Below are 21,820 nucleotides of genomic sequence, written 5' to 3'. Positions count from 1 at the left end.
GTAGCCCTTTCGACTGCCCAGACGTCGACGTCGAGGCTTCTAGTGAACCCCTCCATGTTTCGTCCCTTCTCTGCATCCCGGCCTTTCTCCTCCTATAGGTCAGAAGAGCTAATCCGTTACCAGCGGGCTGAGACTCCTCTGCCGGGCATGCGGGGCTTTTTTGAGCTGACTTCTCATCGGAGGTGCCGACAAACAACCTGGGAGTCCTTTCCGCCGCCGACCCAACCCCTCCTTCCCCTTTTTGCTCTCTGCCGGCAAGCAACGAGCATGCCGGTGAAGGTGTGATGACTCGCGCAGCAGTCGCGACTTTCCCAGAGGCCTCCGGCATCACCAGCCCAACTTGAGAATGAATTTGAGATGGGCTACGACTGCAGCCCACACCAGAGCCCACGACACCTCTTGGCTTAAACATCACCTTCTTCTTCAACTTCATCCTGCTGTTGGTCTTCTTTGGTTTTCCTCCCGGCCCAGTTTCCTCCTTCTCTTTCCATACAGCCTTTCCCTTCCCTACGGCTACCTCCTTTCCTGGCCCAAGCCCACTACACTTCATCTGATTAATCACCCTGTCAATCTTGTACATTCCCACGTCACATTCTCTCTTCAGATTTCTCAACGTCTCCTTCACGTTGAGGAGCTCAAAGCCTAGCTCAGCGTAGGTCTGCCCAGCATGGTACCCCATCCCTTCCCTTCCCTTTACGCTATCAGATACTGACAACTGCACAGTCTGCGCTGCCGACCTTGCTGACCCACTCGCCGGACCTCTTCGCATCAACTCCACGCAGCCTCCAGATAGCGTATTGTTCACGCGAGGCTTTGCCGGACCTCGAGCATCTTTCGCCGGCCAGGCCGACTTCATCGGAACCATCACAGATTCCTTTGGAAACCCTCCCGGAACTCCCTGAGCCATCGTTGGGCCTTGGAACTTCTTCGGACCTAAGGTCTTGTTGATATATCTTCGCCGACCTGGTTCTTGCCAGCCTTCACAATCTTTCTGGGTTGCCTTCGTCGACACTCGCACTACCTCCGCGTAGCTAATCTGTTTCTTCGCCTCCTTTTCTCCCTTATCTCCCCTAACCTCTCTACGTTCACTGATTCCTCGAAGATCACGCAGTGCAGAATTAGCTACTTGCAATTCTTTAACGAAGCGATCCCACCCAAAACCACGACGACCTTCAGGGATGATGATCGAGCCGCATCTTCTTCTTCCATCGAATTCCTCCACTGTCAGGAAATAGCCATGTCTATTAGAACACTTCTGGGCAATAATTCTGGGGTATCCAGCTCTGGATTGATCCCAGAAAACTTCAGAACTATCCACTGCCACCAGATCACCCATTATTCTCACCATCCATGCTAGTTCATCCTTTTTAAGAAAGATGGACCTTTTAATTCTCAAGCTTCTCTCAAAAATCCTCACTCCTGAAGCCCCTTCCTTGATCAGAACCTCAAACTCCTTGGATTCCACCAGCCACCTCTTCGTTTCAGCCATGACACAATCTGAAAGCTAACACCAAACACCTTGCACGCGCCCTCACGCGCCGACACACCTCTCAGCTCTCAACCCGTAGGACTCTCAGAAGGTTGTTCGATGTTAGATCTTTATGTAGTGTCCTTATTGTGATGATGGCATTTTTTTCCCTTGGAAGAGTATTTGGCGGACTAAGGCTCTTTTGAGGGTGGCTTTTTTTGCTTGGTTGGTGGCTTTAGTAAATATCCTTTCCATGGATAATTTTAGGAAGCAACATGTCATTGTGGTCGATAAGTGTTGAATGTATAAGAGGAATGAGGAGTCTGTGGACAATCTTCTTTTCCATTGTGTGGTTGCTTGTACAATATGAAATGTTTTTCTCAGTCATTTTGAGCTGTCTTGGGCTATGCCTAGATGAGTTGTCAAATTGTTTGCTTGTTGGTAGCACTTGGATTGCTACTATGTGGAAGTTGGTGCTCTCTTGTCTTTTGTGGTATCTTTGGAGGGAAAGAAATTATAGGAGTTTGAGGACCGTGAGAAGATGTTGGAGAAGTTTAAGGCTTTTTTCTTCAATACTCTTTATCTTTGAACTACTGCAATTGTAGTTTTAATTAATTTCTTGCTATTTTTTCTCCTTTTAGCTAGGTGTTTTTTTTGTATACTTGTGTACCTGGGTGCGCTCTACACTTTTAATGATATCTCGATTACTTATAAAAAGAAAAAAAACTCACTTGCACAGCACACCTGGTTCCTTAGATGTAATCCTATTGTCCAGACACTCGTTAGCAATGAGAAGAGAGTATAGAATCTGCCTTTCCTTGATGAAAGGGTTATGAGGCTTGTAAACAATCTTATCCGCTATCATTTTCAACTTTAGCTAGAATTTTGTAGACTCGATCAACTAAACTAATAGGTCAAAAATCCATAATGTCAAGGGCCTCTGATTTCTTCGGTATAAGAGAAATGAGGGTGGCATTGAGGTTTTTTTTGAAACATATCTCTAGCATGAAAATCATGGAAAATATTCATGATTTCTACTTTGAGAACCCCACAAAAAGCTTGGAAAAAACCCATAGTAAAACTGTTAAGGCCCGCCTGAGCCTTGTCACAGTTAAGGGCTTTCATTACCTCAAAGACCTCATCTTCCTCGAAATGCCTCTCCAACCAAATGACCCCCTCTCCCTCAATGGGATCCGAAGTATCAAGTAAGGCCAGCTAACCTAGGCCGTTAACTGAACCACTCTGTAAACAAGCTATCGTAGAACTACTTAGTGTGTTCTCTGATTTAAAATTTTTTTTACCATTAACTACCAATGGCTCAATGAAATAGTTCTTTCTATTTGAATTGGTCGCTTGAAAAAAGAACTTTGTGCACTTGTCATGCTCTCTTAACCACAATGTCTTCGATTTTTGCCTCCAACTCACCTCCTCCAAAAGAGTTGTCCTTTCCAAATCATTAATCATTGTAGCCTTCCTCGTTTTCTCCTCTTCTTCTTCCAAAGCCTAAATCATCCAAAAGAAGCTTTTCTCTCCCTACGTTGCCGAACAGCTCTTCATTCCTAACTCTTAAAATTTCAAAACCTTAAGTTCGCCAGCCATAATGTAGCTCGGAGAACCCTGAAAGTGGTAATAGGTCCACCACTGTTTACCCTATCTACAAAAGTCTATGATTTTAACCGTATGTTTTTGAACTTAAAATACCTTTTGACTCCAAGAAGGCCTTAGAAATCAAGAAGAATAGGGAAATGATCCAAGCACAGTCTAAGCAGCCTATTTTGGGACAAAACAGGGAACTGGGCTTCCCAACATGGGAAAGCAAGGAATCTATCAATTCTAGAGAGGGAGGGTTCCTGTTGCTAGACCATATAAAAGAGCCACCCACAAGAGGAATGTCCATGATCCCCTTCTCCAAAATGAAATCTGAAAACTCCAGCATAGCTGGACAAAAACAGGCTTCACTCGATCTCTCGCTAGGAAATGAGGGACATTGAAATTCCCCCCAGCCCACAAACCCCCCCCCCGGGGCGGCGGCTGCCCCCAAAATGCACTAGGGTCCCACCAACTTAACAAACCATTCAATTCATCCCATTAAAAACTTCTATCACAATTGGTATTAGGGTTGTAAACACCTGCGAAGCCCAATAAAATTGATCTTTGACATTTCTGAAAGAAATAGCAACCGAAAACTCACCCACACACTCTTCGATTTTCTCCACCACCCTTCTATCCCACATGAGCAATATACCACCGGAAATCCCCCTTGAATCTAAACAGCACTAATCTACACGATTGCAGCCCCAAATACTACGCATAATAGTACAAGACATAAGCTCCAGTTTAGTCTCCAACATCTACCTTCCAATCTCTGAGCAAATTTTTAACTCTCTAAGGTGCTTTTCCCTCTCGTTTAACCCTCTGACATTCTATGATAACAATTTAGGCTTCATGGACATATAGAGATACCCCTCCCCTTCACTTTGCTTCGGCCTGAACTGCCACCCGTAGAATCATAATTGATGGAGCAGGACAATCTATTTGATTCTCTTTTACTTCTGATGGCTGATTTGGAGTTGGAAGCCCATCCTTCCTGGTTATGACTCGCTTCAATGGCTGTAAACAACACCATTAGTTCCCTTTCGAACCCCACAAATGGTAGACCAACAAAATGGTGTATGTCCTTCACCTTCTGCAGGACCCAACTTGAAGCTGTTGTCCCTGAACACTCAAGTTTGGCAAGCACACTAGGGGGTCGACAACTCAAAGGCTCACAAACTTAGGGTTCCTCCCTAGTGCATAGCACCAATTCCGAACCTGACAGACCATTCCCTTCTGCACAACACATCAAGCCCAGCCAAACTAGTTGGTTTGAAGTCCGGAGTGTTAAGCTTTTAATTTTGAGTTTTATATAGTATATTCCCTAGTACATGTACAGTTAGATAAGGGATGTACCGCAGTGTTATATTCTAGGAAGTGATGGGAGGGACCATCAAGATACATGTGATTCTGACCGTTGATTTACACAGTTATGTGGATCTAGTTCATTACTTCTAGGCCAAGCATACTTCTCCATCTAAATAGGTTTGTTTTTCCTATTTTCTTCTGAAACTGGATTTGTATGGGTCCTAGCCTGTAATTTCATTCCATTATTAGTTTCTTTGGCTTTTATTCTTTATACGAAGGTATGATCTTACTGATGCTGATGAAGGTAATTGCTATTCAGCAACAACTCCAGTCTTGAGTTATTTAGTTCTCTGTTCTTGGTGATCTCAATAATTTGGCTTGCTGTATGCTTACCGGATTATCATGGGTTAAGATTATACCATCTCTTGTCTTGGCCCATGATGAAATAGACTTGTATGACATAAGCAACACTCTGTCTTCACTTAATTGTCAACAACTTCTACTCACTTCATCGCAAATTTATTATCCCTCTTGAGAGGGAAAATATTTAATGAGATTATTAAAAGTACTTCACCTTTTTTTTTTTTCTCCTTTTCAATTTTGTCCAACAGTTTGTTTCTAATTTGAAAAAAATGATTTATTTCTAAAATGTAAATATTTACTTTTTGTGAAGGGTGGTGGGATTAAGAGCATAAGTTATCTTTTGAATTTTTGACATGGACAGTAGTTTAGGGAGATCCCAAAATGGAAACTTGGACCATTAGTTAGGGACGGAGGGAGCTTCTTTTACATGACTTCTCTCTCACTCTCTCTCCCATAAATTTTTATCGGCTTAATAGATTTGCTACATGAAGTTAACATAATTTATTTTGCAGATTGGTCTACTATCATGTTACAATAAATGCTCATGCCTTGTGATTTGTGTTTGCAGGTTTATTTTGCTGGTTTGGGATGTTTGAAAAATGTAAGAGCTGCACTTTGCAGAGGAAGGGCTTTAAAGTGCACCCGCTGTGGGAGGCCAGGAGCCACTATTGGATGTCGTGTTGATCGGTGTCCAAAAACATACCACTTGGTTTGTTATTTGCTTTCTGTCTTGGAATGAAGTTTATCATTTTTTTTTTTGCACTTTTTTTCCTTCTGTATTTGTGGACAAGGTATCCATCTAATGTTCTACCAACCTTTATAAGATTTTTTTTTTTTTCTTATCTAATTTTTGCAGCCTTGTGCACGAGCGAATGGTTGCATCTTTGATCATCGAAAATTTCTTATTGCCTGCACAGATCATCGGCATTTTTTCCAACCTCAAGGTAATCAATATTTAACACAGATAAAGAAATTGAAAGCTAGGAAAATGAAGTTGGAAATAAGGAAGCTTTCAAATGATGTTTGGCGAAAGGACATTGAAGCAGAAGAGAAATGGTTGGAGAACTGTGGTGAGGATGAAGAGTTTTTGAAACGTGAGAGCAAGAGGCTTCACCGAGACTTGTTAAGAATCGCACCTGTGTACATTGGAGGCTCAGACTCAGAGAGTGGAAAATTATTTCAGGGTTGGGATTCTGTTGCTGGGCTTCAAGATGTCATACGATGCATGAAAGAAGTTGTCATATTACCTTTGCTATATCCTGAGTTCTTTAATAATCTGGGGCTTACGCCTCCTAGAGGCGTTCTTTTGCATGGGTATCCTGGAACAGGTAAAACTCTAGTTGTTCGGGCATTGATAGGTGCATGTGCTCGTGGTGATAAACGGATAGCATATTTTGCTCGCAAAGGTGCAGATTGCTTAGGAAAATATGTAGGTGATGCTGAGCGCCAGCTTAGACTCTTGTTTCAGGTTGCTGAAAGATGTCAACCTTCTATAATATTCTTTGATGAGATAGATGGGTTGGCACCTTGCCGTACAAGGCAGCAAGATCAGACACATAGTTCAGTTGTGTCAACATTGCTTGCTTTATTGGATGGTTTGAAGTCTCGAGGTTCAGTCATAGTTATAGGTGCGACAAATCGTCCAGATGCTGTTGATCCAGCATTAAGGCGACCTGGGAGATTCGATAGGGAGATTTATTTTCCGCTGCCATCAGTTGAGGACAGAGCTGCCATTTTGTCGCTACACACGCAAAGGTGGCCGAAACCAATTACTGGGTCTTTGCTCAAGTGGATTGCAAAAAGAACTGTAGGCTTTGCTGGTGCTGATCTGCAGGCTCTCTGTACTCAAGCAGCCATCACTGCTTTGAAGAGGAATTTCCCTTTGCAACAAATTTTATCTGCTGCTGGGGAGAAAGCTTCTGGTCATAAGCGCCCTCCTCTTCCTGCCTTTGCAGTGGAGGAGAGGGATTGGCTAGAGGCCCTATTATCTGCTCCACCTCCATGCTCTCGTAGAGAAGCAGGAATTGCCGCTAGTGATATAGTATCGGCTCCTCTCCCCAGACATCTTATTCCTTGTCTGCTGCAATCATTTTGCACTTTGCTTGTTTCCCTTTACCTTGATGAACGCCTAGGATTACCACCTCCTATTTCTATGGCTGCAGCAATGATTAAAAGTGTAATGGTTTCTGCTTTAGAGAAGAAGAATATGCCTACTGATCGTTGGTGGTCTCATCTTGATGATTTTCTTAAAGAAGCTGATATTGCAAAGGAGATAGAGAGAAAGCTTTCATATTCACGGATTTTAGTTGGAGATGCTGACATTGCTGGTTCTGATGCTTTTAATGATAGTACTGATGCTAACATTGTAAGGTTTGAACCTTCCATAAAACATCATGGTGGAACTGGGACAAGTTTGTTCCGAAACATATCAATTTCATCAACAAACAAAGCAGGATTCCGGATATTGATTGCTGGAAGTCCCAGATCCGGCCAGAGGCACCTTGCTTCTTGCCTTCTTCACTGCTTTGTTGGGAATGTTGAAATTCAAAAGATCGATTTGGCTACAGTTTCACAAGAAGGACATGGAGATGTGTTGCAAGGGATAACACGATTATTAAGTATGTTTCCCTCTCTTTATCTTGTGTTTTAGCGTGTGTTGTGGTGATAGACGGTGCATACTACTGAGCAAAGATGAGTTCCATGTGCTTTCCAGCTCCTCTTCTGTGCGCCTCAGCATATTCTTTTTCCATGCCCTCTTAGTGGGCATGTATTATTTTTTTAATTTTTATATATAAATGGATATAGGATACTCTTTTTGTATTCATTTTTTTCTTAATTACTTTTTGAGATCAAACATGATTTCTATCCATAACTTGATGGATATAAGTACCTGCATGAATATATTTGATTCATTGAAAATGTCCCCATAATTATCTCTGTCCTTTGCAGTGAAATGTGCTAGTGTGGTGTCATGCGTAGTATTCATGCCAAGAATTGATTTGTGGGCTGTGGAGAAAATATGTCAAGATACTGAGGAGAGTGATTCCTTTTCAAAGCATCATCAATTTCCTGATTTCACACATCAGGTTGTTGATAAGTCTCCTAAACAGCAATTCAAATCAGCAGAGATGACTGAGCTCCATTGTGCTGGCCAAAGTGCTTCACATGCATGGAGCTCATTTATTGAGCAGGTGGAATCTATACGCTTGTCTACATCTTTGATGATTCTGGTATGAATGCTTCCTTCCCCTCTCTTCCCCCAAATATTTCCAGAGCTGGTATGCTTGTGTTCAATTTACAGGGCTTTTATTCTTTCCATTGTCTGATTTTAGTGTTATGTTGTTTGAATTTTTCAAAATTATGTCCCATTATTTTTGGATAACCACTTTAAAGCCTTAAAACCACATGTTTTGGTGATTAAAGTTTGGCACCTTAACGTTCAGCTAGTGTTGTCAAGGCGAACTGAGCTCACATAGGCATTTGGGCGAGGTGAGGTGCCATGAAAGAGCCTCATGGCGAGGTGCCTATAACAAGGTGCTTGCCTTTCGCACTTGTGCGAGCGTCTTGTATAAAGTCCAAGCACGGCTCTAAGTTCACCATAGCTTATAGATGGACAAAATAGTCCCTGAAAGAAAGGATGTGTTTACAGTTCAATAGAAAGACAAATTTGTCCACATGGCTAATTTCTTTGTTTAAATAATAATAAAAAGGCAGTTGGATACCAACACCAATGAAGAGTTAGATGGGTTCCTTTAAGTTAAGTCTGCTGAAAGACAAAATCAAGGACTGAAACCCTTCTTCTCTTGTTCTGCTCTTTTTGTTATGACAGTATGTCCCCCGCTTTCTCTTTCTCTCTCTCTCTCTCTCTCTATAGGGATTTTTTATTTCTGTTTTCTTCTTCTTTTTTACTTTTAAATGGTATTTTTCTCAACAAGTATTTCATTGTCCAATTTTTCTTCATTTTACTCTGTATAACATATATAACTTATTAATTGTCTCAGATTTTGTTTTAACTTTGATCAAATTGAAATTGAGTTTTTAGCTTAGAAAGTTATTTTGTTTTCTGTTTGTTTAAAAACTCCTCTATTTCAATCAAAATTAGGCCTGGGTATCGGTCAAAACGGTCCGGTTAAGGACCTTATCGGTTATTAACCGATAATTTTCGGTTAAACGGTTTATTAACCGATACCGAACCAATAAGAATTTTAACCGATAATTTCGGTTAAAACGGTACACGGTTAAACGGTCCGGTTAAACCGGTTAACCGATTTAACCGAGAGCTTTATATTGATTTATTTTGTTGGGCCAAAAACCAAAAATGAGTTTTTTTGACTTTTGAGAGCCCAAATACTTTTTGTTGGGCTAAAATAATTTATTAAAAATGAGTTGTTTTATGGACCAAATACTTTTTGTTGGGACCCAAATATTTGTTTTTTGGGCTAAAAATTGAAATTTTTTTATATTGATCCACTTCAACTTTTTTTTTTTTTTTTTAATATTATAAAATACATTTTTTCAAAGCAAATGGACTAATTAACATAATGAATGCTAATTAGACTAGCAAAACTAGTTAATGAAAAATGCTTTTACCAAAGGCAAAGAAATCTCATCAAATGCCATTACTTAAAAAAAAAACATCAAACCTACCCAAACCCAAATTAAAATAAAATTCATTAATGAATAATAAACAAAGTATTAACTAATTAAAGTCACTTAGCAAAAGGAAAATAAGTCATGGGCAACACCATTACACAAATTCGGAAACCTATGTCACTTGTGGGAATTTGGAAACCTCTCTAAAAGACTAAACGGCGCCGTTTTGGGACTAGGACTTAAAAAAAAAAAAAAAAAAAAAAAAAAAAATCCGGTTTCTTATCGGTTAACCGGTTAACCGATAAGAACCGCTTACCGGACCGGACCGGACCGAATTCCGGTATACTTTTTTTAACCGATAAGGATATCGGCATATCGGCTACGGTTTATATCGGTTCGGTCGAAGCCGGTAGACGGCCGGTTAAACGGTAACGGTTAATTTGCCCACCCCTAATCAAAATCTCCTAACACCCTAATTGTTTTTGAAAAAAAAAAAAAAGGAAGGAAAATGTAACAAATACCCAATCTTATCTTATTTCATTCTGTAAAGCATTTATTAAGTCATAGTAAATATCAGTTTTGAGAAAACAATTAAATTGGTTGGACTTTATTACTGTAGGCTATCATTTTATTTAATAATTTGTATACTAACTATGTTTAAAAATTGACGCCATACTTCACTCCCACAAACACCTTTTTAGCCCATCACACCTTAGGCGATATAAGAACTCGGTGCCTTGAGGTCACCTTTCTCCTTTGACGACATTGTGGTCAACTAGAGGAGCCAATGCAACATTTGAAACTGAAGAACTTTTTTTTTCTTCCTGTTGGGTGTGGTTGGTTCTTTCTGCTATAAATGTTGACTTACAAGAATCAAAGTGTCTGGCATTGCATTTTGCTCAGTTCTATTACATCATAAGGTCATTCATGCTGGTGCAATTACTTATGCTGCATGATGCAGTCCATTTTTCTTCTCACAGAGTAGATATATTCTCATAATGTTTTAATTTGCCCACAGGCTACTTCTGAAGTTCCATATACAGAACTTCCACATAAAATAAGACAGTTCTTTAAGAGTGACCTATCAAATTGCAGTCAGTCAACTCGTTCAGAGCACACAGTCCCTAGGTTCTCTGTGCAGATTGATGGCAATTTCAATCATGATATGGTGATCAATCTGTCAGCAGCAGAGTTATCAAAGGATATTGTTCGACAGCTTGTTCAGTTGATTCATAAAAAGTCTCACATCCATGCCAGTTCATGCAAGGAATACATTACTTGTGATTCCAATGAAGGTTATACAGATACGATAAATAAGAGATCAGATCCTGGATTAGCCAGTATACACAAGGGTGAAACACAATGTCCTGATGGACCTTCTATAAAATTTCCACAACCACCCAGCAATAGAACTGTGAAGGGGAAATCAAGCTTGCTGTTAGCAATATCTTCATTTGGCTATCAAATTCTACTATATCCTCATTTTGCTGAACTTTGTTGGGTCACATCAAAACTGAAAGAAGGTCCTTCTGCTGACATAAGTGGACCTTGGAAGGGCTGGCCATTCAATTCTTGCATCATTCGTCCTAATAACTCATTAGAAAAGGTAGCTGTTGCTTGTAGCTCCAACAACATTAGAAGCAAAGAAAAATCTGGATTAGTTACTGGCCTCATTGCTGTTGGTTTATTGGCATACAGAGGTGCCTACACATCTGTTAGGGAAGTCTCCCTTGAGGTACGCAAGGTTCTTGAGGTCCTAGTTGGACAGATCAACGAAAAAGTTCAAGCTGGAAAAGATCAATATCAATATGTCCGTCTTTTGTCACAAGTAGCTCATCTGGAAGATATGGTTAACAGCTGGGCATACTCACTGCAGAGGTACTATTGGTATTGCCATTAACATGCTTGTATAATTATATTCACTTTTTGAATTGTTATCTAATACAAATTCTTTCCATTTTCAGTTTAGAGCTGGATACTCCAACAATAACGGCAAACCCAAAGCCAACTAGTAAGGAATCTCCAGATAATCAGAACACTGTTGTGGATAATCAAGTTCAAAGTGAGGAATGGAGGCCAAATGTTTGTGGCAATAGCTGCCATGTGCCTGAAGTGCTGGAGGGAAGCCCTCAAGAAATTGCTGCTGAAAACATTGAATGTGTTGACTTGAACAAAGGAAATAGTGATTTAAGCTACTCTGAGAATAGAGTTGCTATTTCTGAGGAAGGTTCTCAACAGAAAATTGTCCACTTGGGCGATTCTACCACGGGTAAACCTCATAATTCTGCTGATGCTAGCCAATTGGTGGGTAAAATTTTGAATGAGCAGAATGGGATGAAATCTGGACCTTGTGGGTTGGTGGAAGGTAGTGAAAATCATGCTGTGGGTGGCAACTCTAGGTCCTCAAAACGTTCTAATGGATTTACATCCACAGAATCTGTTATCAGTTCTGCGAACGGTCTTGGTAGTTCTAGTGAATTGGGCAGTGTTAAATTATCTGGCTCCAGGGAAGTCTGCAACCAGGTTAATAGCCTGCCAACAAATACCGGTGTTACAACCAATGCTGGCAAGCCTGATGCTGATGATTACCCTGTAGAGAACAATTTCTCTTCAAGCAACACCAGTATTTCTACGGAGAGTGCGGTTTGTTTCTATCAATGTTGTCCTGGATGCCTATATAACATCCACAGTTTGACCCAGAAAATCCTTGTTCATGAATGGGGATTGAACAGGAGCCATTGGACAGTAGAGGATGTCCATGATGTTGTTGCATCATTATCTGTGGATCTTCTTTCGGTAGTTAAAAAAAATTGTGTCACTGAAGATTTCAGCAATTCATTTGATGGGAAACTGAAAGACAGAAAGTGTGTTGAATGTCCAGAAATGAGAAAATGCCATTGCAAAAGTTCAGGAGATGGTGTTCTCGTGCCGGCGGAATGTAGTTGTCACTCCGGAAGCGAAAGTGTAACTGCAAAAGCAAATACCTACCCGGATAATGAACTAGGGCTTGATTCAAAATTTCTTTTCAGAGATGGTGTACTGGTTAATGTAGATCCTGACAAAGATGTTTCTTTTCACTGCAAATTTGAGGCTTTGTGCCTCTGTTCTCTTATAGAGTTGATGGTAATGACCAAGCAGCCTTTTGATTGATTTGATTTTTTTGACAGCGTGGGATATTGCTCTTTGATGGCAGTGACTGCTGCTGCTCCAGGATTTAGGTATGAAACAATTTTCAATAGATAAAACGAATCCAAATTTTGTCGAATGTTTCAGTGCAGCTCCTTTTGTTCATTGTTGGGCAATAGTGAAAGGGCCTTTTCTTCCTTTTTCCTGAAACTACCGATACAAGTTTTTCATTCTCTAATCTACACAATGTAAATATCATTTTTGGGTTATCCTTCCATTTATTTTCCCAAACTGCAAGTGCATACTTATATGTATACAGCTCTTATTATATATTTTTTCCTGTATATATGTTGATACTGATTGTTCATTTGTTGTCTGAGTGAAATTAATAACCCCAGGTTTAAGTGATGTCAACCTGTAGGTAGTTTTGGTAGATCTGCTCTTGCAGGCATAAACCAAAGATTTTATTGGCTTGAATTGTGAGTTATGTATAACCAGGAGGGAAAAAAGAAAAGAAAGAAAAGGCAGGAGTTTGAAAAATGAAGGGAAAATGTAGTTCCAAAGTATAACCCTGGAAAGCTACTATACATATTTATTAGGATTTTATACTTGTACGTAGCAAAAGTTACTTCTTCTATTCAACTCATTGAACCGACCCAGAACAAAAAAAAAAAAAAAAAAACTCCTTCGGGTTCCAATAGTTTACTTTCGATAAATCAAGCGACGTGTGTCCAAATTATGTAGTCTGCACGCTTACGTCAAACACATACCACGTTGGATTGTTACATCATTGACATGTACATGTAAGCAAGTTAAACATGAAAACATGTAAAGTAAATATGTTTTCATGAAAATATAAATTAGATATTGAAATTGAAGACATGATAATGAACTTTAAATTTAAATTCAATAAAGTTTTTACTAATTACAAAGTAATTGACTTGAAAGTTGAATTTGAAATGCTGGAGAATAACATGAGTCTGGAAAACATAAGATACATCAAAAAAATATCTAAGAAACTTTATAATTGAGTATTTTTGGTGATTATTGAAACTCTTGTGAGAGCTTCCTTAAATAGAAAATAAAACTTATCTTTAAGCGATTGCATGGTTTGCACTATTCATGAGTACTTTCTTGTCAGAGTATTTATACTTGTAAACCTGAAATTTTACATAGATCTAAAACTTCATATGAATCATATGGTAACTTATCAAGCACTGTTTACTTTCGCCTTTTTTTCTAAGACTTTTACATGGTTTTGAAACTTTATATGCCTGAGTTGTGATTTTTAGCACACCGGCATGCTTGAACAGTAAGCATGCCGGTATTAAAAATATTATAAAATTTTATTAAAATAATATTTGAACAGTTAAATTTTTTTTAACACTGGCGTGCTTACTGTTCAAGCACGCTGATGTGCTAAAAATCACTACTCTATATGCCTAACTTGTCCAGCACTGTTTTGAAGTATTCCTCATATATATATATATATTTGACCATGGTGGACATCTCTCTTTACCCATGGCATGTTCTTGCCACCTCTACCCCTGCTTCTCATTACCCTTATAATAAAATCCCAAAAATGGTCTGATTTAATGTTGACTGGATAGCTTAGATAGGTATCGTCTTTTAATTGGATATGACATGGTCTGATTTAATGGAAGGAGAATGGAAAAATTTATTTGATAACAATTGACATCTTAGGGAGTAATTTGACAACTTTTAAACCTATTAAATAATAAATAGGGTGGTAAGAATTTCAATTAATGTAATATAGTTTTTAACTCTCACACGAATAAGAGTTATTATTAATAAAAATTCCACTTTCTCTCAAGATTTTTTCCTAGGGTTCATTGGTATCAAAAATTAATTTATCTAATTAACTCAAATGATAAAATCTTAATAATAATAATAATTATTATTATGTAACTAATGATTAATATGGAATTATGAAAAAAAAAAAACAAACAAAAACAATAATAATAATATTTGCATTATATAAAGAATAAATAAGTTAATTATGTACAACCCAAACACAATTCAAAAGCCCAACACAGCCCTTTTCTCTTGTCGGGCCAACCAACTGCGCCAGCTTGTAGAAAGAACGTCTCACCGACTTACTAACCCTAAAAACTCAACAACATTCTTTTTATATATATATATATATATATTTCACATAATTTTTGTATTCGCCCAATCACATTCTAATCTCTCTCTCTCTCTCTCTCTCTCTTCGACGGTACAATAGCTTCTGATCTCAAACTTCCATTTCAAATCATCAACTTTTTTATGATTCTACGCGCAAATTATGCTAAATTCTTAGATAATTTGGATTAATAATGAAGCTCAGGTTTTGTCCGCTTATATTAGGATTTAGTTTAGGGATCAGACAGAAACATATGCAATCAGTGGAAAAATAATCTTCTTGGTAATGTTTATGTAAGATTTTTGTGCCTCATCGTTGAGAAAGGTTGGGTTTTTCTGACTCAAATTGATATATATGAATCTCTTGTTGATTCGCGTGTTGGTTTGGAGCTTGCCATTTAAAGGCTAGCAAAATGATCCATTTTTTTCCTGTTCCGTACCAAATTCATCCATTTACATGTTCTCATATTATAGAGGTTTCAATTACTTATTGAGAGGACGATACGTGATATGGGGCTTCTTCTGATAGAATGTTTTGGCTTGATGGTTCTTTATTTGGTGTACTGTGATGAAAATGACAATTTTTTTTTTTTTTCAGTTGGGATGTTAATTTCGTGTGAAAAGAGTTCAGATGTGAACTTTTTTTGCCCTTTAATTGGGAACTATCATCTATAACGTTACCCTTGTGTTAATCTATTATAAGAGTGAAGTCTTAGAAATTCTTATAGCTCTCTTCAAATATGTCTGTTGCTGAATGCATCGTTATATTTCAGTCATCCGTTGAATAATATTCAAGTTGGTGTTACCAGCCTTGTAATTATGTAAAAAAGTTATCAAAGACAACCCAGTTAGTCCCAACTATGACAAATATAATTAAATTAATTTTTTATATTATAGACGAATTTGGAAAACATCAATTCTTAATCACTGATTTGGGGGTTGATCGATGGATGAAACTTGTTGTTTGATCACTAATTGCTGTGCGGAACAGTCATTGAGATCCATTTTCTTGGTTGCATTTTGTTCTTCATGTGCTGCACATGGTAGTGAAATTGTTGCACATATTCTGGATTAAGCCGTTTACAGATTAGAGATTTAATGTAGAGAAAACTGTTGGAATGTTTATTGGACCATAGTTAGTTTCCAGTGAGACATGTTGATTCAACCATGGGTCCATGATCGAAGTTTTAAATGTAGAGTACGTGAATGGCCTTATACTTTCTTTTTCTTTCCAAGAAAGTTTTGTTATACGACAAGGGAATTTTTGGAATTGGTTATGTTGCTAGCAGATATGTGCTTGTGTGAGCATGCAGTATGAAGTTTTCTTAGTAGCTTATAGTTTTCTCTTGATTACCAACTGTTAATTCTTCCTGAACTTTACATGAGCGACATGAGTATTTAAGTTTTGGAGTCATTGCTTCCATTTAGTCAGTTTAGTTTAATTCTGAACGACATGAGTACATTTAATGGTGGGTTTGAGTAGCGGCTACTGAAGGTGAACATGTTTATGTCTAGATGGCCTTGCAAGAAAAATTAGATAGATTCAAGAAGCAGCAGGAGAAGTGCCAGACAACCCTCACAAGCATTGCAGCGTCTAACAATGCCACAACTCAAAAATCCAAACCCACAGTGAGACCACCGTCAGCCAATGCAAGAGCCCCTGCTCCTGCTGTCAAATTTTCGAATGATACAGAGAGGCTTCAACACATCAACAGCATTCGGAAAGCCCCCGTAGGAGCTCAGATCAAGCGTGTTGTAGATCTGCTGTTGCAGGTATAAACATAAATGTCCCATACTCAATATATCCAACTATTCTCTGCTGTAAATATTCATTCTATTGTTATATGTACAATTCTCTTGGCTGCTACAATAATTGAAAGGCTGTGTTTTTAATTTAAAAGATAATGCTTTATAAGCTGTTCATGGTTGATTATTCTGCAAGTGTAGCTGATCTTTCAAACAAACTGAGATCCTGTACCATTCTTTAATAAAAAATGCAAGATAGGAGGAAAAATGTTGTCCTTAATTAACTTGTGGTAGGCACTGGATTAACCCTGGTTTCTTTTACTCATAACATTTTGACCTGCTGTGGAAATTGGGACTAGCATAAAGATGCAATTTTTGCTAGGCTTTTTATGAATAGAAAATCGTGCACAGAAGAAAAATTAGGAATTTCCAAGTTGATAAAAGAGTTTCTGTGAATTCAATGATATATTTGATGGTCAATGCTAAGTTTGATATTTGTAAACACTACTATTTTGTCGCATTTCAAGAAAAAGGCTTGCGTAGTTGAGTATCTATAAGATCATTACAGTTTTGTGGGTTGTGGCTAAAAGTGGTGGCAAATGAGGTCACAAAGAGTTTTCTTGGTGCTAGATAAAGAAAGAAAAATCATAGATGCAGATCTGGTGAGAAATTAGTACTTGGTCACAAGATCAACTGATAGTGTTCCGGGGGTTATTCATAAATCTGAAAGCTTATTGTCTTGTCTAAGAATGGCAATGCGGAAATTTGGTCATGGCGTGCTATTCGACCAATTCTTTTGGATATATTCATAACCAGCTGCTTCTTGCAGGAATTCATTTGTTTTTTTCCCCAAAAGCTGAAGAATTGGATCACCTTTGTTAGCCAATCTCTTTATTATGGTGATGAGTTTGATTAGAGGACTTTATAATAAAGCAGCAACTGGGAATCTTTTGGAGTTGGAGGATAGGATGGGCTGTGTGTTATTTCACTTTTTGCCAATAGCACTACTATGTTTCCTGCCAGAGACTCATGTTGGGGAAAATTCAGATTTTAATGGGTTCTTATTTTGAAGAAGTTATTGGGTTAAAGTCAAGTTTTGAAAATAGCAAGATGGTTTGTCTAGAATTGTGTTATTCTCTGTGATACTACTGATCATTTTTAAGAATTATATTATATTATATTTACCCACCTCCATCAAACTGGGCTTATTTTTTTCTCAGTTGGGGGAAACTTAAAAACTTATTTGTATGGCATTGATTTGATTAGAAAGTGATATACTAATTGACAGTCGTACTTCCAAGTTCCAATTGTAGGTAATTATAATTGACAGTCGTACTTCCAAGTTCCAATTGTAGGTAATTATAATTGACAGTCGTACTTCCAAGTTCCAATTGTAGGTAATTATAACTTACAGATGTTTGTGGGCTATTTGTATTGTGGTTTAGTTTACTGTAATAATGGGATATGTGACCCCTCCCCCTTCTGATTTGTTACATTGTTAGAGCTCAACATGAGTTACAGTAGCCCTGGTAGGACCAGGTGAAAGCAGTTAACAGCCAGTTGAATGCTGTTCTTGTTTGCAGACAAGGCAGGCCTTCACACCGGAGCAAATAAATGAAGCATGTTATGTTGATGCGAATGCCAACAAAGCTGTCTTTGACAGTTTGAGGAATAACCCGAAAGTGCACTATGATGGGAAGCATTTCTGTTATAAGGTAGCTTTAAACTTTTTTCTCTGGAAACCTTAATGGACAGCACTGATAACTTTTTGGCTTTAGCATTTAAATTGTGCTTGGTCTCATTTGTGTCCTTTATACCTCTTTCACGATAGATGGCATTATGACTTATCATTTGGTCTGCAGTCTAAGCATGATCTGAAGGACACAAATCAGCTTCTTTACTTGATAAGGAAAAAACCAGAGGGGATTGCTGTCATTGATCTTAAGGATGCATATCCATCTGTGATGGAAGACTTGCAGGTATATGCAATATGCGAATGTCTCGTTTTGTTTGATGAATTTTTACATCATGATATTCATGTTTTGGTAATAGCCCTAGTGTTTGTTCATAGAACTCGTTGGAAAGAATTGCTAGGCCTGTTAACTTGTCAAAAAAAAAAATTGTTAGGCCTTTTAGCCTAGTGGTGCCTCCCCCTCTCTATAGGAAGTCTTGGGTTGAACCCATGGAGGGGAGTGATTTCAGTGGGGAAAGGTAATCTCTTATTGGGTAGCCTTAAAATAACTTATTGAGCAAAAATAAAGAGAGGAAAAGTTTCATCTTGCATTGAGGGCCATCAAACAAGCCTCTGAATTCCATTGATTTAATTCTCTCTCTGTTACAACTCGTACGATGTAGTTCAAAGGTTACTGCTAACTGTTTGCATTGGTGGAATTTGAAAAAGTCCGGAAGTAGTGATTTCCCACCTTCCCTTGACCTTTTGGTCTTGCGGGGACTTTTAAGTTGGAAGTGGGAACTCTTTTGCTCAGTATGATGAAGCAAAAAGCTCTAGGGACTTGAAGATCCAGTCAGTCTTATTGTCTTTGAAAGAAGCCATTGAAGTATCTATATGTTTTCTGGCTGTGGACGCTTTGATTAGCTTTCTCAGCAGTTGGTTTTCCTTGCAAGAACAGGAGGGGTGACTTTTGAGGTGTATTTGAGAAGTGGTGTGATTCCCCATTGGTAGCATTTTGGTTTTTGTTTGTTCCTTTTATTCTGTTTCACCCCTATTCTTTAATGTGTTTCTCTCACTTGCTCATTGCTAGTAATGTTAATGATTTTTTATTTACCGTGCAGTGAAAGAATCTTCATTTTTCCACAGAAAAAAATATGATACTGGTAGTAATGTATCAGTTGTCTGTAATTTGGAATGTTATTTACTCATTGGTACTCATTGGTACTAATTGCCTGATTCTTTCTTGTTTAGGCTTTGAAAGCTTCGGGTGATATTTTGCTTTTATCAAACTTCGACTCACAGGAAGACGTTGCCTACCCAAATGACCCCAGAGTGCCCATTAAGGTGGATGATGAACTTAAACAGCTGTTTCGGGGTATTGAATTGCCAAGTGATATGCTTGACATTGAGAAGGATCTCCAGAAGAATGGGATGAAGCCTGCTACCAACACTGCTCAGAGGAGGGCCTTGTCAGAGGTTCAAGTCATTTCCTCCAAGCCCAAGGGAAAGAAGAAGAAGCACGAGATCACCAAGAGGACAAAGCTGACCAATGCCCATCTTCCAGAGCTTTTCCAGAAGCTATAAACCACAATAATTGTTGAAGTTCGGATGAGTGATTGGTGAACCATCACTCTGAGAACTTAGCAGTGCAAACGTTGTTGGTGTTTTTTTACTTACACCCAAAGGAGTCACCAATGCTCATTTGGTCACTCAAAACGCTTCTCCAAGATTATCCAGTGAGAGTTTTTTGTGTGATTCAGTGTCATTGTGTCGAACAAATTAGTATTAATTGTGTTGCAAAAGGGCTCCTTTTATGTGCCAATCACAATGAAATTTATATATTGAGTGCAATTACTTGTGCCAAAAATGGCATAAAAAGAAGTTGAGATGTTTATTTCTAATGTAAAACTTGATTTCCTGAGTTTCCGGCCCCATTGAAGCTCATTAAAGCGAATTAATTTCGTGTTAAATTCACGGTTCGTCAAAAAGTGTCAACCTTCAGATTCTTTATCCATCACATACTTGACGACTTTGCTAAAGCTCTCATTTGAAAACAACCCTTTGTCTTTCCTCTCCTCTTCCACAGCAACCTTCTTCTCCTCAGCCATTAACCTAGTGTTCTGGATTTGATCACCGAGATTTGGACAAGCAACTACACTCGACAGTCACTAATTTGCTATTTTAAAAGTATTTCATATTCAGATAATAATTTCCATCGACATAAAAAACTATGATTTTTTTTTTCTTCTTTACTGCAAATTATAGATAAATATTTAAACTAGTATAGGTGATGCATAGTTGTTTAAAAAAAAAAAATTCAAATTTAGGGTTCATTGGGTTTCAAAACGTGCGATTTAACATTAACAATTTTAAAACATGCGATATGAAAATATGATTTTTAAAAACGCAGTTAAACACTTGGTAAAATTGTAATTTGGCTTTTAAAGTCACATTTTAGTTTATAAATTTGTTGAGAAAGTGATTTTAACTTCTTTAGTTAGTGTGCTTCATTAGTCGAGCAAACCTAATTTGAATACTATAAAATAAAAGATTTCCAAGATAGTGAAGGCAATACATTTTAAAATTACGTGAATTCAAGCCGATTCTTACATCGAATGGCTTGGAAAATACTACTTAATAAAAAGATAGTTTGAAAAATGCTATTTAAAATTTTGAAGATACGCTTCTTTTTTATAAAATTAAAAGACAACTTTTAACTTAAAGCTTTTATAGAAAATAAAGCATAAAAACCCAATGAAAATATATTCAATTCTCATTGGTAACATACCACCTTTTTAAAAGACAGTATTTTTTAAGGTGTTCGATAGAAGAAACAATATCAATTCACATAATTTTAAAATCTACAATTTCAAAAAAAAAAAAAAAAAGGATAAAAAAGAAAGAAATTGTAGGACAACCCTTGTCCATAGAGATATCAGATAACCCATCTTAGGGTTTAAGACATTGAGTTGAAAGAGTCTATGGTCATTGTCAATGTCATCTATCCCTTCAGCATTTACTTGGGTCAATATAAGTGGAAGAATTATCAATTGACTTGGTGGGAGTGGCCGTTACTTTTCCACCACCTTAGCTTAATGCACTATAAATAATAGTAGATGTAGCTTAGTGGGGAATAAAATCGAACACATTCTACTCTCCTCTCTCCAATATGAAGACCTTTTTTATAGTATGCTTTCTCATGGCTTCCATAATCTTTCTTCCTTCCCACATAAAAGCTAGAAAATTATCTCATACAGGTGAGACTACCAATTCCAATGTCTTCTTATTGTTTGATATGTGACATACACTAGTTTTATGATTAATTTGTTTACTGCATACTTACTAATATTTGTTGATTAGATATTATATGCGCAAGTATTAAGAATCTACATCAATTATCTGTCTGAATTGCTAATAATTTCGATAAGTAATGTGAAATGCTCTGTATGAGACTCATTTGCATGCCTAAATAAATCATGGGCTTTTTAGCTACTGACTCAAGTACTTGGGTCTCATACGAAATCTATCACATTATTTGTCTGAATTAATAGCAATTTGAGCAGATAATTGCTTTAAATCCCAATCGGCATTATTAACATATTTCTCCTGATTGAAACAGAAGAAAAAAGTGTTGGCAAGCTTGGTGGTGGTGAGACTCTGAATTTTTTCCCAGGAAATGGGACTAAACCTGGATTTGTGTACTGCGACCCTGCTCGAGCAAGCAAGAGTTGCCTGCCTCGAATAGCAACGCATCCAAAATCTGAGAAATGTACTATTTATAACCGCCGTAATTGCCCATGAAAAAT

At 37.9% G+C, this 21,820-nt stretch overlaps 2 protein-coding genes across 3 annotated transcripts in view; both read left to right on the top strand.

Annotated features, from left to right (window-relative positions):
- The window catches only part of LOC132173928 (uncharacterized), an 18,059-nt gene extending 5,241 nt beyond the window's left edge, over positions 1 to 12,818 (top strand). The window contains exons 2-6 of the mRNA XM_059585609.1: positions 5,301 to 5,441; positions 5,589 to 7,350; positions 7,682 to 7,962; positions 10,344 to 11,203; positions 11,290 to 12,818. Coding sequence (XP_059441592.1) covers positions 5,301 to 5,441; positions 5,589 to 7,350; positions 7,682 to 7,962; positions 10,344 to 11,203; positions 11,290 to 12,475 — 4,230 coding nt within the window. The 3' untranslated portion in view covers positions 12,476 to 12,818. The remainder of the gene's footprint in view (positions 1 to 5,300; positions 5,442 to 5,588; positions 7,351 to 7,681; positions 7,963 to 10,343; positions 11,204 to 11,289) is intronic.
- A 1,820-nt stretch (positions 12,819 to 14,638) lies between these two features.
- LOC132175845 (transcription initiation factor IIE subunit beta-like) lies at positions 14,639 to 19,908 on the top strand. 2 transcript variants are annotated; one of them, XM_059587912.1, is made up of 5 exons: positions 14,639 to 14,690; positions 16,112 to 16,369; positions 17,926 to 18,057; positions 18,205 to 18,321; positions 19,266 to 19,908. In XM_059587912.1, the coding sequence occupies exons 2-5, from the start codon at positions 16,112 to 16,114 to the stop codon at positions 19,596 to 19,598; spliced, it is 840 nt and encodes a 279-aa protein (XP_059443895.1). In that variant the 5' UTR covers positions 14,639 to 14,690; the 3' UTR covers positions 19,599 to 19,908. The 2 variants fall into 2 exon arrangements, with proteins under 2 accessions (XP_059443895.1, XP_059443896.1); XM_059587913.1 differs by lacking the exon at positions 14,639 to 14,690 and adding an exon at positions 14,697 to 14,921.
- Positions 19,909 to 21,820: the final 1,912 nt, after the last annotated feature.

The sequence above is a fragment of the Corylus avellana genome, chromosome ca3 (assembly GCF_901000735.1).
Source record: "Corylus avellana chromosome ca3, CavTom2PMs-1.0".
Lineage (NCBI taxonomy): Eukaryota > Viridiplantae > Streptophyta > Magnoliopsida > Fagales > Betulaceae > Corylus > Corylus avellana.
The sequence above is the reverse complement of the archived record's forward strand: the minus strand, read 5'-3'. Positions and strand labels throughout refer to the sequence as shown.